The following is a 14035-nucleotide window of genomic DNA, read 5'->3' as shown; positions in this document are numbered from 1 at the left end:
AAGATTGTGTGCTAATTCTCAGACAGAATATAACAAAAATTATAACGGAGTTTCTACAATATCTAAATCAAATTTGTATAAATATATTATGCCTTGGCATATTATGGTGGCATATTTCTGCCACCAGATCACCATAAAACTAACTAGTTAATTAAGAGGTTAACTAGTTATGTAACTAGTTAACCTCTTAATTTAACTAGTTATTTATGTGGTTAACTAGTTACATAATTAGTTAATCTTTTCAGTAAATAAAAGATCATAACGGGAAACTAGTTAGTTATATGGTTATCTGGTGACAGAAATATGCCACCATAGCATATAAAATTACATTTAGAAATCAACACTGGAATTATACGAGAGTGTTAAAATTAGTGATATAACAAGAATACAAAGAATCGTTTACGACGTAAGCTAGTGTAATTTGACGTGATTTATAAAGAACTGTTATTTCAACAATATTAAATTTGTCATGTCTTCAAATATTTAATTTGAAATGACAACAGGCGGCACCGCTTGATAAAACGCCCTGGATTCTCGATGCTAATAACGTTAACATAAAACAAATAAATAATGTTCAATCAAAGCTAGTGTACATTTTGTTTCATATGTACAAGCAGAAAGGTATTGATTAAAATGTAACATCCACTGTTGATTAATTTCATTTCATTTCATCAAGAATTGGTAAATATGGTAAATATCGCTTTTTACATTGCTAAAGTTAGACTTACTGTTTAAATATAAATGAAAAAAAAGCATCCTAATATACATGGCCTTAGCACATACTTATACCTCACAATATTTACAGCAACAAAAATATTTTTCACAATTCACTGTAATATTTCCAGATGAAAAGGGTATTAAAATAAGAGTTGTTGACATTTATTTAATATCAAAATGTGTGTCTTTCCTGAAAAAAAATGTAGAACCCTTAAAAAACAAAGAACCAAAACTTGCGAACATATTTCTCAATAAGTTTGTTGAGTTAGTATATACGATTTTAGTTCGACTGTGTTGGAAGCTTTAAGCCTCTTGAAACACTCTCGAATCTGTTCATGGAACCAGCCAGTACTAGCAATGAGTGTAATGTTTCTAGCTCATGGAATCCACGCAGCCAGCAATCCTTAGATTAATACCCGATTTCATCATCGTCGTTCCGTCAACGCAAATTAGACGTCATTTCGTTAAGGACAAAAAAAACAAGAAACAAAAAGAATCAAAAACTAGTTAAAGCAAGTTTAATAAGTGAACATAATGATTATATTGCAAAAAAAAAAAAAAAAAAAAAAACAGATCAAAACAAGAAAATGTGTACATGTATATCGCAGTTAATCATATTAGAATCACAATTGAATAATTCTTTAAATATTTACAGTTCAGTTGTTAAAAAAGAACATTTTATCGAATACTTTTAACATATTCATGGCTAGAAAACATAGCCGGCATCTCCAGAATAATCCTTGCTGTTCACTTTATGTAGTGACATGATAAAATCTACCCTTTTCTGTTCTAACATATCTTTCGTACCGTTTTTAGGATAATAAATCATTCTCCTACCTTTAAAACATTAAACTTGCACTTCAATAAGATCGCATCATAAGCTTTTTCATTTTAAATCTGATTGAAAAACCTATAAACCTGTATACAGTCATGAAGGTTTGCAATAAATGATAAACAAGTCCACTATCAGATTCTGCATATTGCAATTGGAACTAAAATAGTTCAAGCTGCAGCAATTACCCGAGAACAAACGTCTAAAAATGTACCACAATTGAAGTTATATAGTGCTATATAGAGATATATAGATTTTTATCACAGGGAAACATCAAGAGAAATAACTGCACGTTTTAAGTACACCTGACATTAGATGAAATAAAAATCATTAGTAGCATATGTTACTATATTGCACACGTTTATCTCCGATGAAAGAAATATGTACTACAAAGCACTTACAGTCAACTATCGTTATCTCGACATCGCTTTTCTCGATATTTCGTTATCTCGATGAAATTTTGAAAGTCCCGATTTTCTTCCTTCTTTATTTATATTGGAAATATTTGTTTATCTCGATATTTTTATTTCGATATTTTCAGTATCTCAATGTAAAATTTCAGCCCCAACAGTTATTTTCACACTATTATCCTTTGTTTATCTCGACTAAAAGTTTTCTTTCATCTGTTCCCTTCAGACGTGTGAAAAATAAAAACTAGACGATAATTGCTCAATAGCGCGTGTCATAATGATTATTATGTTTGTAACAAGTTTAGCTGTTTTTATAAAAGTTAATCTATTTAGCATGTTGATTGACATGTCCAAAATGAGTGAATTTTACGTTCTTTATAAATATTCGAACACTGTATCAATTCATTATGACTTTAAATGTAAATGAAATAGTGAAAGTATAGAAACGCTATCGTTGCAATATTGTTTCACAACATCAAAACCAAATTAATCAGCGGTCGAACAATCTCGAGAAAGACCCAATAACTAACCCGGGAGGATATCCGGATCAACCACCCTGAAAACAATGATTTCACTATATTGGTGTATTACTGAGTAAACCTCACTATGTGTTTTTATCACAGATACCCGTATTTCCGCTGGTAAACATCCGCTAATGTTACTTTGTTAAATATTGACTAGGCCTATGAAAACAAGACATGGCGATATCAAAGTTTATTTGACATAAGGTATGCACATATGTCTTTTGTAAAAATCAGTTTCTGCCTTATTCAAACCCTAATATGTTTATCTCGACATTTCGTTATCTCGATATTTTTTGGACGGTCCCGATGACTTCGAGATACCGAGAGTCGACTGTATATTGCAATTAAAAAATGATGAGAATAGCTGTGAACATTTAATTGCTCTATTACACTGCTGTCAGGTATATACTGCTAGAACAATTTAAGAATTATGGCGCTATACACAAAGACTTTTGTTATTTACACCTTACACAAAGCATTAACAATTCCTGTTGCTATTATTATTGTACCTGTGGTTGGAATTTTGTAAAATTCCCTCGTTCATTTTGATATTCTTTTGATTTGAGTAAAAATATTCTTAATTTCTTTTCAGTTGGAAAAAATGTGTAAATACAAGAAAAAGTTATAGCCGTAGTTAGTTATTTATTGTCTCTTTTTATCAAATTCTAACATCCGGGTATCTCTTGCAGCTTCCCATTTTTTCAACTCATCTTCTACGCATCACCGCTTTCATAAGTTTATCAATGTCACCGTGTATTCTACTTCCGCATGCATCACCGTTTTCATCCGGGCGACTGCAGTGTTCGTCATATTGCGTCCCTTGTCTAAAATGTATTACATTGTGAATATATTTATTTACTCTTTGTTTATGACAACACACCTAAGTCAATGTAAATGAAAATGACATGAACAAATAGATATTTCTTTAAAAGAAAATGCCATTACCATGAATCTTTATTAAACAGGAAAAATACTTTGAAAATTAAATTCAGGACCTTAGTATGATTTTAAAAAGATATCTAGATTTATTTCTGTCATAAAGCACCACGATTGATTTTCTAGACTTAACAAATGAGCAATTCATTCATGTCATTAGATCTATAAGTTTATCTCCAAAATTGTTATCTTAATTGATGAAAAGCATTTTTGCAGGTTTTTTTTTTAAACATTCAAAAGTAAATTAATATGGAAGTGAAAATTACAAAAAACACATCTTGGTTGCATTTAATAGCAAGTCATAATTCTAAAATCAGTCTTGAGACCAAAACTTAAACACAACTGCGTTTTAAAGAAAACGTCCAAACATATAATTCCTATGCTTTGACTCCTTCAATATCTTCTCTTTTTTTAAAATAACATATGACAGATTAAAGCCATGTATTTCATTGTCTTTTTTCACTCTTATGAGGAGAATGAATTTTATTGAAGTCTAAAGTCTTTGACTACAAATAAAATTCTTCATTGAAACGGTTTAAGTTAGCTCTAGAAATAGTCTCACTCTCACTTGCTAAGGATTCACTGAGGACAATCCTGGCCTTATCTTTAAAACAAGAAAACTTCAGACTGTTTTGATTTTAGAACATCATACCCAGAACGTATATAGCGGGGTATTGATGGATCATTTCTTAAAATATCACTCTATGTATGGAAAGGCAAAATCTGTAAACAATTTAATGGCTCATAAGCTTCGGCTTTTGCAAATTTACAAAGTTCCTATTCGGGAAAACATCTAAATATTCCCAGTTCGTTTTGCTTCATACTTGAATGATCTTGATGATTTCGCTTCAAGAAAATTTGCATTTTGCATTTTTTTTTATTTCAGTGCAACAGACGACAATTAGCTTGCTATTAGGACGATAAATATTTCCTGCAATTTTCTTTAACTATAGGTTAATTTCATAATAAAACATGACTACAAAGTTTAGAAAAGTACAGCACTCACCTATTACATATCACCAGGCGTATAGGCTTCCTCCCCATCTCTACAAGACTACTAGCAGGTGTTACCATCAACGTTGAACCCAGACAGAACACTATATCCGCCTTCTTTGCATTTTCCTCTGCACTGTTTAATATCGGACTCTCCAGGTAATCCCAAAAGTTAATGATTGTGTTCATCATATAACCGACCTGTTTTAACTTTACCTCCTTTAGCACCTGAATTTGTAACATCAAATATAATTTAGGCACACTATGCCTTAGAAAACCATATTGTTTTACTCTTACTTTAGAAATGTAAAACAATTTGTTTTATCATGTTTAAATAATGGATAAAGTTGGTGTAAGATGTGTTTATAACTGACAATGTAGCGCTGAACATGCAGGGTTCAAAAAGTTTTTGAGAAATAGAAATGATAACAATTCCGAGACATAATAGGCATTTAATACCTTTATCGATGTTTCGTAACAAATAATTATCATTACAAAAACCCCCTCAAAACTAATTTTTTATTATTGAATTTAACTTATTATAATTTGTTTTGATATGCCAGAGTAATTCTTAATATTATGTTAATAGCAAACGCATTTTTATTGTAACTATGGTTTCATTTGTAGATAAGAAACTCACTACATTCAATGTAATTTTCCGTATGAAATTTCATAAAGTTTTTACATTTATCATTATCATTTAAACAAAATATTTAATAACGTTAATTCAATATGTTAGATATACATTTATTTTATGCTTTTCAGAGGATTACTGATTTATCCGTGAAAATTATATTTGATAATTTCACAGTGAAAATTATCAAAATATAATTTCACACTTTTCAATGACGAAACTACTTTTTTTAAGATTTTCATACTTTTCCAAACAAACTGTATATATGGATCGTTTAAATCTAATTTAACAAACTTATTGAGGTTCTGAAATTTTAAAAAAGTTCTTTTATTGTTAACCTCTCTAAATATGTATGAAATATCAATAACATCGCAACTTTGTGCTATATTAAAGAATATACTTTTACAATATGGTGTCAAATCTGCGTTTGAAGGTCCATTATGTCTCTTTTTTATTATTCTAAAACGTTCCTTATTTGGGTATCCTGGTACAATTTTATACCATACTCATTTGCCATATAAATGAACTTTTACTTGTTTTGCTCTATCATGTCTATTGGGTATAATCATTTTGTATAGAAGCCACTCTGTACCTTTAAGATACGTTGCTGTACATTCAGCGCAAATTCCATTAGTTGCTTAACATCTAATGTGCTCTAAATCAATTATTGAAAGAGAGAATACCTGAAGGACAGGAGAATATCTGGAGAACGGGAGAACATCTGGAGAACGGGAGAATATCTGGAAAACGGGAGAATATCTGAAGAATGGGAGAATATCTGGAGAACGGGAGAATATCTGAAGAACGTGAGAATATCTGAAAAACGGGAGAATATCTGGAGAACGGGAGAATATCTTGAGACCGGGAGAATATATAGAGAATGGGAGAATATCTGGAGACCGGGAGAATATTTGAAGAACGGGAGAACATCTGGAGTACGGGAGAATATCTGGAAAACTGGAGAATATCTGGAGACCGGGAGAATATTTGAAGAACGGGAGAATATTTTTAGAACGGAGAATATCTGGAGCACGGGAGAATATCTAGAGAATGGGAGAATATCTGGAGACCGGGAGAATATTTGAAGAACGGGAGAAAATTTTTAGAACGGAGAATATCTGAAGAACGGGAGAATATCTAGAGAATGGGAGAATATCTGGAGAACGGGAGAATATTTGAAGAACGGGAGAATATATTTAGAACGGAAAATATCTGGAAAACGGGAGAATATCTTGCGAACGGGAGAATATTTGAAGAACGGGAGAATATTTTTAGAACGGAGAATATCTGAAGAACGGGAGAATATCTAGAGAATGGGAGAATATCTGGAGAACGGGAGAATATTTGAAGAACGGGAGAATATTTTTAGAACGGAGAATATCTGAAGCACGGGAGAATATCTGAAGAACGGGAGAATATCTTGAGAACGGGAGAATATCTGGAGAAAGGGAGAAAATTTGAAAAACGGGATAATATCTTGAGAACGGGAGAATATCTGGAAAACGGGAAAATATCTGAAGAATGGGAGAATATCTGGAGAATAGGAGAACATCTGAAGAACTGGAGAACATCTGGAGAACGGGAGAATATCTGCAGTACGGGAGAATATCTTGAAAACGGGAGAATATATAGAGAATGGGAGAATATCTGGAGAACGGGAAAATATTTGAAGAACGGGAGAATATCTGGAGTACAGGAGAATATCTGGAAAACGGGAGAATATCTGGGGAACGGGAGAATATTTGAAGAACGGGAGAATATTTTTAGAACGGAGAATATATAGAGCACGGGAGAATATCTGAAGAACGGGGGAATATCTAGAGAATGTGAGAATATCTGAAGAACGGGAGAATATCTAGAGAACGGGAGAATATATAGAGAATGGGAGAATATCTGGAAAACGGGAGAATATCTGGGGAACGGGAGAACATCTGGAGTACGGGAGAATATATAGAGAATGGGAGAGTATCTGGAAAACGGGAGAATATCTGGAGAACGGGAGAATATCTGGAGTACGGGAGAATATATAGAGAACGGGAGAATATCTGGAAAACGGGAGAATATCTGGAGAACGGAGAATATCTGGAGTACGGGAGAATATATAGAGAATGGGAGAATATCTGGAGACCGGGAGAATATTTGAAGAACGGGGAAATATTTTGAGAACGGAGAATATCTGGAGCACGGAAGAATATCTGAAGAATGGGAGATATCTGGAGAATGGGAACATATCTGGACAAACATATCAGACTTTGAAACAGCAAATCTGATTCAGATGTCTGACTTATTACTCAAACATAACTCTTTGAAAAAGTACTTTCGTAGTGGAAATGATGCAAATGGAACGAAGGGATACTACTGTATTAAAATGTACAACAACAACATTACATGGGTAGGTGAACACCGGTTTGGAGTATGGTTATATCACTATTTGCTTGCAGAAATTACGACTTTCAATTTGTAACATCAGAAAATGGACATAACTCTTGTTGTTATATCTGTTAGAGTGATATGGCTTCTATTGTATATGTTGTCAAAATAATATGTTATACATGTAACATTGCATATGTTGACAATGGGATGTTTTGTAATTATTATAATCCTTTGCTGTTATTTTATATCTATAGAAACTAACCTTCAAAAGGAGAGTGTCGCAAAGTTTTTTGAATGCTCAATTTTTCAATTTTCAATTTTTCATTTCATTTAAAAAGTTAAATATGATTTACAGGAATAAGCACCAGTAACAACTATATTTACATTTACGATTAAAATACACATACAATAGTAAACAAGATTTATATGACTAAACTGTAGTTACAAAACTGGTACTCTTCATATTGATTTGTGGGTAGTGATATTACGCAACGGTAACAAATATCTTTCTTCTTTTTGTTTCTTACATGTATTTATGTATTTTATGCAAACTCTTTAAGATATGTCATAACCTTTGTTTATACTTGTCAACAATACTTTTCGGCAACGTTAACAAATATTAAATTAATTTTTGCTACTTTGTTTAAGTACATTTGAGCCGCGTCGCGACAAAACTTGTGAGTCGTTTACAATTTATTTTGAAAGGACTTGCAACATAAATAATTATCTGTAGCATTAATTTTTAATATTGCACACATTAGTCACACGTTCGCTCGATTCCTGTTGAACGTTTATAATAAGCATATTATTAAGAGATCTTGTATTTCATTTATGCAATTTATTGGAAGGGAGACAACCTTGGCATGTCATTTTGTACCTATTCATAATAGTTATCTCCCTTTAAAAACCAGTTTTGTGTGTGTTTTTTGTTGTTGTTGTTTTTTTTGTTTTTTTATTATTATTATTTCTTTTTTGAGTTATTTTCCACCATAAAATTTTAGCTTAAAAAACTAAGAAAACGTTACACGTTTAAAATATATGTTACAATGGATATTATAAATAATTTCCTACTCTTCTATACACCCACTCCAAGGTTGTTTTTTTACCATATTTCATACAGGAATTCCATAGCTAGCCACTGTTGATATTAATACCCCAACACACAATTGTCAAATTAGCCAATCTTTCTTGAAATATCAACAGAAATCAAAATTACTAACACACTAACACACACCATGCCGTTAATGGATGTTTAATTAGCTAAAGATACGTACAGACATTTTCAGTGATCAAATGGCAGATATTTCCAATCACAAGTCTATTGTGCGAGTTAGCAAGTTCATTAAATGATAAATCAAAAATTAACGATTATACTCTCCAAACTTCATTTCAATGTGTTTTCATATGAAATGAAACAGACACAATCTACTGATTACATGGTCTTTACTTGTAATGCAAATAGGATATTTTCCTCTCTCTTACGTCCTTGAAGATTGTGTGCTAATTCTCAGACAGAATATAACAAAAATTATAACGGAGTTTCTACAATATCTAAATCAAATTTGTATAAATATATTATGCCTTGGCATATTATGGTGGCATATTTCTGCCACCAGATCACCATAAAACTAACTAGTTAATTAAGAGGTTAACTAGTTATGTAACTAGTTAACCTCTTAATTTAACTAGTTATTTATGTGGTTAACTAGTTACATAATTAGTTAATCTTTTCAGTAAATAAAAGATCATAACGGGAAACTAGTTAGTTATATGGTTATCTGGTGACAGAAATATGCCACCATAGCATATAAAATTACATTTAGAAATCAACACTGGAATTATACGAGAGTGTTAAATTAGTGATATAACAAGAATACAAAGAATCGTTTACGACGTAAGCTAGTGTAATTTGACGTGATTTATAAAGAACTGTTATTTCAACAATATTAAATTTGTCATGTCTTCAAATATTTAATTTGAAATGACAACAGGCGGCACCGCTTGATAAAACGCCCTGGATTCTCGATGCTAATAACGTTAACATAAAACAAATAAATAATGTTCAATCAAAGCTAGTGTACATTTTGTTTCATATGTACAAGCAGAAAGGTATTGATTAAAATGTAACATCCACTGTTGATTAATTTCATTTCATTTCATCAAGAATTGGTAAATATGGTAAATATCGCTTTTTACATTGCTAAAGTTAGACTTACTGTTTAAATATAAATGAAAAAAAAGCATCCTAATATACATGGCCTTAGCACATACTTATACCTCACAATATTTACAGCAACAAAAATATTTTTCACAATTCACTGTAATATTTCCAGATGAAAAGGGTATTAAAATAAGAGTTGTTGACATTTATTTAATATCAAAATGTGTGTCTTTCCTGAAAAAAATGTAGAACCCTTAAAAACAAAGAACCAAAACTTGCGAACATATTTCTCAATAAGTTTGTTGAGTTAGTATATACGATTTTAGTTCGACTGTGTTGGAAGCTTTAAGCCTCTTGAAACACTCTCGAATCTATTCATGGAACCAGCCAGTACTAGCAATGATTGTAATGTTTCTAGCTCATGGAATCCACGCAGCCAGCAATCCTAAGATTATACCCGATTTCATCATCGTCGTTCCATCAACGCAAATTAGACGTCATTTCGTTAAGGACAAAAAAAAGAGAAACAAAACGAAACAAACAGAAACAAAAACTAGTTAAAGCAAGTTTAATAAGTGATTGCAAACAATAGCGAAATAACAAAACAAAAACAGATCAAAACAAGAAAATGTGTACATGTATATCGCAGTTAATCATATTAAAATCACAATTGAATAATTCTTTAAATATTTACAGTTCAGTTGTTAAAAAAAAAACATTTTATAGGATACTTTTAGCATATTCATGGCTAGAAAACATAGCCGGCATCTCCAAACTAATCCTTGCTGTTCACTTTATGTAGTGACATGATACAATCTACCCTTTTCTGTTCTAACATATCATTTGTACGTGTTTTAGGATAATAAATCATTCTCCTACCTTTAAAACATAAAACTTACACTTCAATAAGATCGCATCATAAGCTCTTTCATTTTAAATCTGATTGAAAAACCTATAAACCTGTATACAGTCATGAAGGTTTGCAATAAATGATAAACAAGTCCGCTATCAGATTCTGCATATTGCAATTGGAACTAAAATAGTTCAAGCTGCAGCAATTACCCGAGAACAAACGACTAAAAATGTACCACAATTGAAGTTATATAGTGCTATATAGAGATATATAGATTTTTATCACAGGGAAACATCAAGAGAAATAACTGCACGTTTTAAGTACACCTGACATTAGATGAAATAAAAACCATTAGTAGCATATGTTACTATATTGCACACGTTTATCTCCGATGAAAGAAATATGTACTACAAAGCACTTACAGTCAACTATCGTTATCTCGACATCGCTTTTCTCGATATTTCGTTATCTCGATGAAATTTTGAAAGTCCCGATTTTCTTCCTTCTTTATCTATATTGGAAATATTTGTTTATCTCGATATTTTTATTTCGATATTTTCAGTATCTCGATGTAAAATTTCAGCCCCAACAGTTATTTTCACACTATTATCCTTTGTTTATCTCGACTAAAAGTTTTCTTTCATCTGTTCCCTTCAGACGTGTGAAAAACAAAAACTAGACGATAATTGCTCAATAGCGCGTGTCATAATGATTATTATGTTTGTAACAAGTTTAGCTGTTTTTATAAAAGTTAATCTATTTAGCATGTTGATTGACTTATGTCCAAAATGAGTGAATTTTACGTTCTTTATAAATATTCGAACACTGTATCAATTCATTATGACTTTAAATGTAAATGAACTAGTGAAAGTATAGAAACGCTATCGTTGCAATATTGTTTCACAACATCACTACCAAATCCATCAGCGGTCGAACAATCTCGAGAAATAACAACCCGGGAGGATATCCAGATCAACCACCTTGAATACAATGTTTTCACTATTATTGGTGTATTACTGAGTAAACCTCACTATGTGTTTTTATCACAGATACCCGTATTTCCGCTGGTAAACATCCGCTAATGTTACTTTGTTAAATATTGACTAGGCCTATGAAAACAAGACATGGGGATATCATAGTTTATTTGACATAAGGTATGCACATATGTCTTTTGTAAAAATCAGTTTCTGCCTTATTCAAACCCTAATATGTTTATCTCGACATTTCGTTATCTCGATATTTTTTGGACGGTCCCGATGACTTCGAGATACCGAGAGTCGACTGTATATTGCAATTAAAAAATGATGAGAATAGCTGTGAACATTTAATTGCTCTATTACACTGCTGTCAGGTATATACTGCTAGAACAATTTAAGAATTATGGCGCTATACACAAAGACTTTTGTTATTTACACCTTACACAAAGCATTAACAATTCCTGTTGCTATTATTATTGTACCTGTGGTTGGAATTTTGTAAAATTCCCTCGTTCATTTTGATATTCTTTTGATTTGAGTAAAAATATTCTTAATTTCTTTTCAGTTGGAAAAAATGTGTAAATACAAGAAAAAGTTATAGCCGTAGTTAGTTATTTATTGTCTCTTTTTATCAAATTCTAACATCCGGGTATCTCTTGCAGCTTCCCATTTTTTCAACTCATCTTCTACGCATCACCGCTTTCATAAGTTTATCAATGTCACCGTGTATTCTACTTCCGCATGCATCACCGTTTTCATCCGGGCGACTGCAGTGTTCGTCATATTGCGTCCCTTGTCTAAAATGTATTACATTGTGAATATATTTATTTACTCTTTGTTTATGACAACACACCTAAGTCAATGTAAATGAAAATGACATGAACAAATAGATATTTCTTTAAAAGAAAAGCCATTACCATGAATCTTTATTAAACAGGAAAAATACTTTGAAAATTAAATTCAGGACCTTAGTATGATTTTAAAAAGATATCTAGATTTATTTCTGTCATAAAGCACCACGATTGATTTTCTAGACTTAACAAATGAGCAATTCATTCATGTCATTAGATCTATAAGTTTATCTCCAAAATTGTTATCTTAATTGATGAAAAGCATTTTTGCAGGTTTTTTTTTAAACATTCAAAAGTAAATTAATATGGAAGTGAAAATTACAAAAAACACATCTTGGTTGCATTTAATAGCAAGTCATAATTCTAAAATCAGTCTTGAGACCAAAACTTTAACACAACTGCGTTTTAAAGAAAACGTCCAGACATTTAATTCCTATGCTTTGACTCCTTCAATATCTTTTTTTTAAAAATAACATATTGCAGATTAAAACGGTGCATTTCATTGTATTTTTTCACTCTTATGAGGAGAATGAATTTTATTGAAGTCTAAAGTCTTTGACTACAAATAAAATTCTTCATTGAAACGGTTTAAGTTAGCTCTAGAAATAGTCTCACTCTCACTTGCTAAGGATTCACTGAGGACAATCCTGGCCTTATCTTTAAAACAAGAAAACTTCAGACTGTTTTGATTTTAGAACATCATACCCAGAACGTATATAGCGGGGTATTGATGGATCATTTCTTAAAATATCACTCTATGTATGGAAAGGCAAAATCTGTAAACAATTTAATGGCTCATAAGCTTCGGCTTTTGCAAATTTACAAAGTTCCTATTCGGGAAAACATCTAAATATTCCCAGTTCGTTTTGCTTCATACTTGAATGATCTTGATGATTTCGCTTCAAGAAAATTTGCATTTTGCATTTTTTTTTATTTCAGTGCAACAGACGACAATTAGCTTGCTATTAGGACGATAAATATTTCCTGCAATTTTCTTTAACTATAGGTTAATTTCATAATAAAACATGACTACAAAGTTTAGAAAAGTACAGCACTCACCTATTACATATCACCAGGCGTATAGGCTTCCTCCCCATCTCTACAAGACTACTAGCAGGTGTTACCATCAACGTTGAACCCAGACAGAACACATTATCCGCCTTCTTTGCATTTTCCTCTGCACTGTTTAATATCGGACTCTCCAGGTAATCCCAAAAGTTAATGATTGTGTTCATCATATAACCGACCTGTTTTAACTTTACCTCCTTTAGCACCTGAATTTGTAACATCAAATATAATTTAGGCACACTATGTCTTAGAAAACCATATTGTTTTACTCTTACTTTAGAAATGTAAAACAATATGTTTTATCATGTTTAAATAATGAATAAAGTTGGTGTAAGATGTGTTTACAACTGACAATGTAGCGCTGAACATGCAGGGTTCAAAAAGTTTTTGAGAAATAGAAATGATAACAATTCCGAGACATAATAGGCATTTAATACCTTTATTGATGTTTCGTAACAAATAATTATCATTACAAAAACCCCCTCAAAACTAATTTTTTATTATTGAATTTTACTTATTATAATTTGTTTTGATATGCCAGAGTAATTCTTAATATTATGTTAATAGCAAACGCATTTTTATTGTAACTATGGTTTCATTTGTAGATAAGAAACTCACTACATTCAATGTAATTTTCCGTATGAAATTTCATAAAGTTTTTACATTTATCATTATCATTTAAACAAAATATTCAATAACGTTAATT

The 14035-nt window shown here is 31.5% G+C and overlaps 2 protein-coding genes across 2 annotated transcripts; both read right to left on the bottom strand.

Annotated features, from left to right (window-relative positions):
- Window positions 1-2821: 2821 nt before the first annotated feature.
- On the bottom strand, window positions 2822-4629 carry LOC132733963 (uncharacterized). Its single transcript, XM_060720660.1, has 2 exons — window positions 4426-4629; window positions 2822-3307 (listed from the first exon to the last, which is right to left on the bottom strand). Exons 1-2 carry the CDS (start codon window positions 4602-4604, stop codon window positions 3190-3192), a joined length of 297 nt encoding a protein of 98 aa, XP_060576643.1. The 5' UTR covers window positions 4605-4629; the 3' UTR covers window positions 2822-3189.
- Window positions 4630-11721: 7092 nt separating this feature from the next.
- Window positions 11722-13500, bottom strand: LOC132733961 (uncharacterized). Its single transcript, XM_060720657.1, has 2 exons — window positions 13321-13500; window positions 11722-12207 (listed from the first exon to the last, which is right to left on the bottom strand). Exons 1-2 carry the CDS (start codon window positions 13497-13499, stop codon window positions 12090-12092), a joined length of 297 nt encoding a protein of 98 aa, XP_060576640.1. The 5' UTR covers window position 13500; the 3' UTR covers window positions 11722-12089.
- Between the last annotated feature and the right edge of the window lie 535 nt (window positions 13501-14035).

Source organism: Ruditapes philippinarum, unplaced genomic scaffold (genome assembly GCF_026571515.1).
Source record: "Ruditapes philippinarum isolate M1 unplaced genomic scaffold, ASM2657151v2 ctg36_1_1_1_1, whole genome shotgun sequence".
Classification (NCBI taxonomy): Eukaryota; Metazoa; Mollusca; class Bivalvia; order Venerida; family Veneridae; genus Ruditapes; species Ruditapes philippinarum.
The sequence above is the reverse complement of the archived record's forward strand: the minus strand, read 5'-3'. Positions and strand labels throughout refer to the sequence as shown.

What these genes read in the sequence shown, in the direction of transcription:
- LOC132733963 (XM_060720660.1), bottom strand. Translation starts at nt 4,604, where the DNA reads ATGATGAACACAATCATTAACTTTTGGGATTACCTGGAGAGTCCGATA. An exon ending in CGCCTGGTGATATGTAATAG is followed by an intron (nt 3,308 to 4,425) that starts GTGAGTGCTGTA and finishes AATACATTTTAG; the next exon opens with ACAAGGGACGCAATATGACG.
- LOC132733961 (XM_060720657.1), bottom strand. Translation starts at nt 13,499, where the DNA reads ATGATGAACACAATCATTAACTTTTGGGATTACCTGGAGAGTCCGATA. An exon ending in CGCCTGGTGATATGTAATAG is followed by an intron (nt 12,208 to 13,320) that starts GTGAGTGCTGTA and finishes AATACATTTTAG; the next exon opens with ACAAGGGACGCAATATGACG.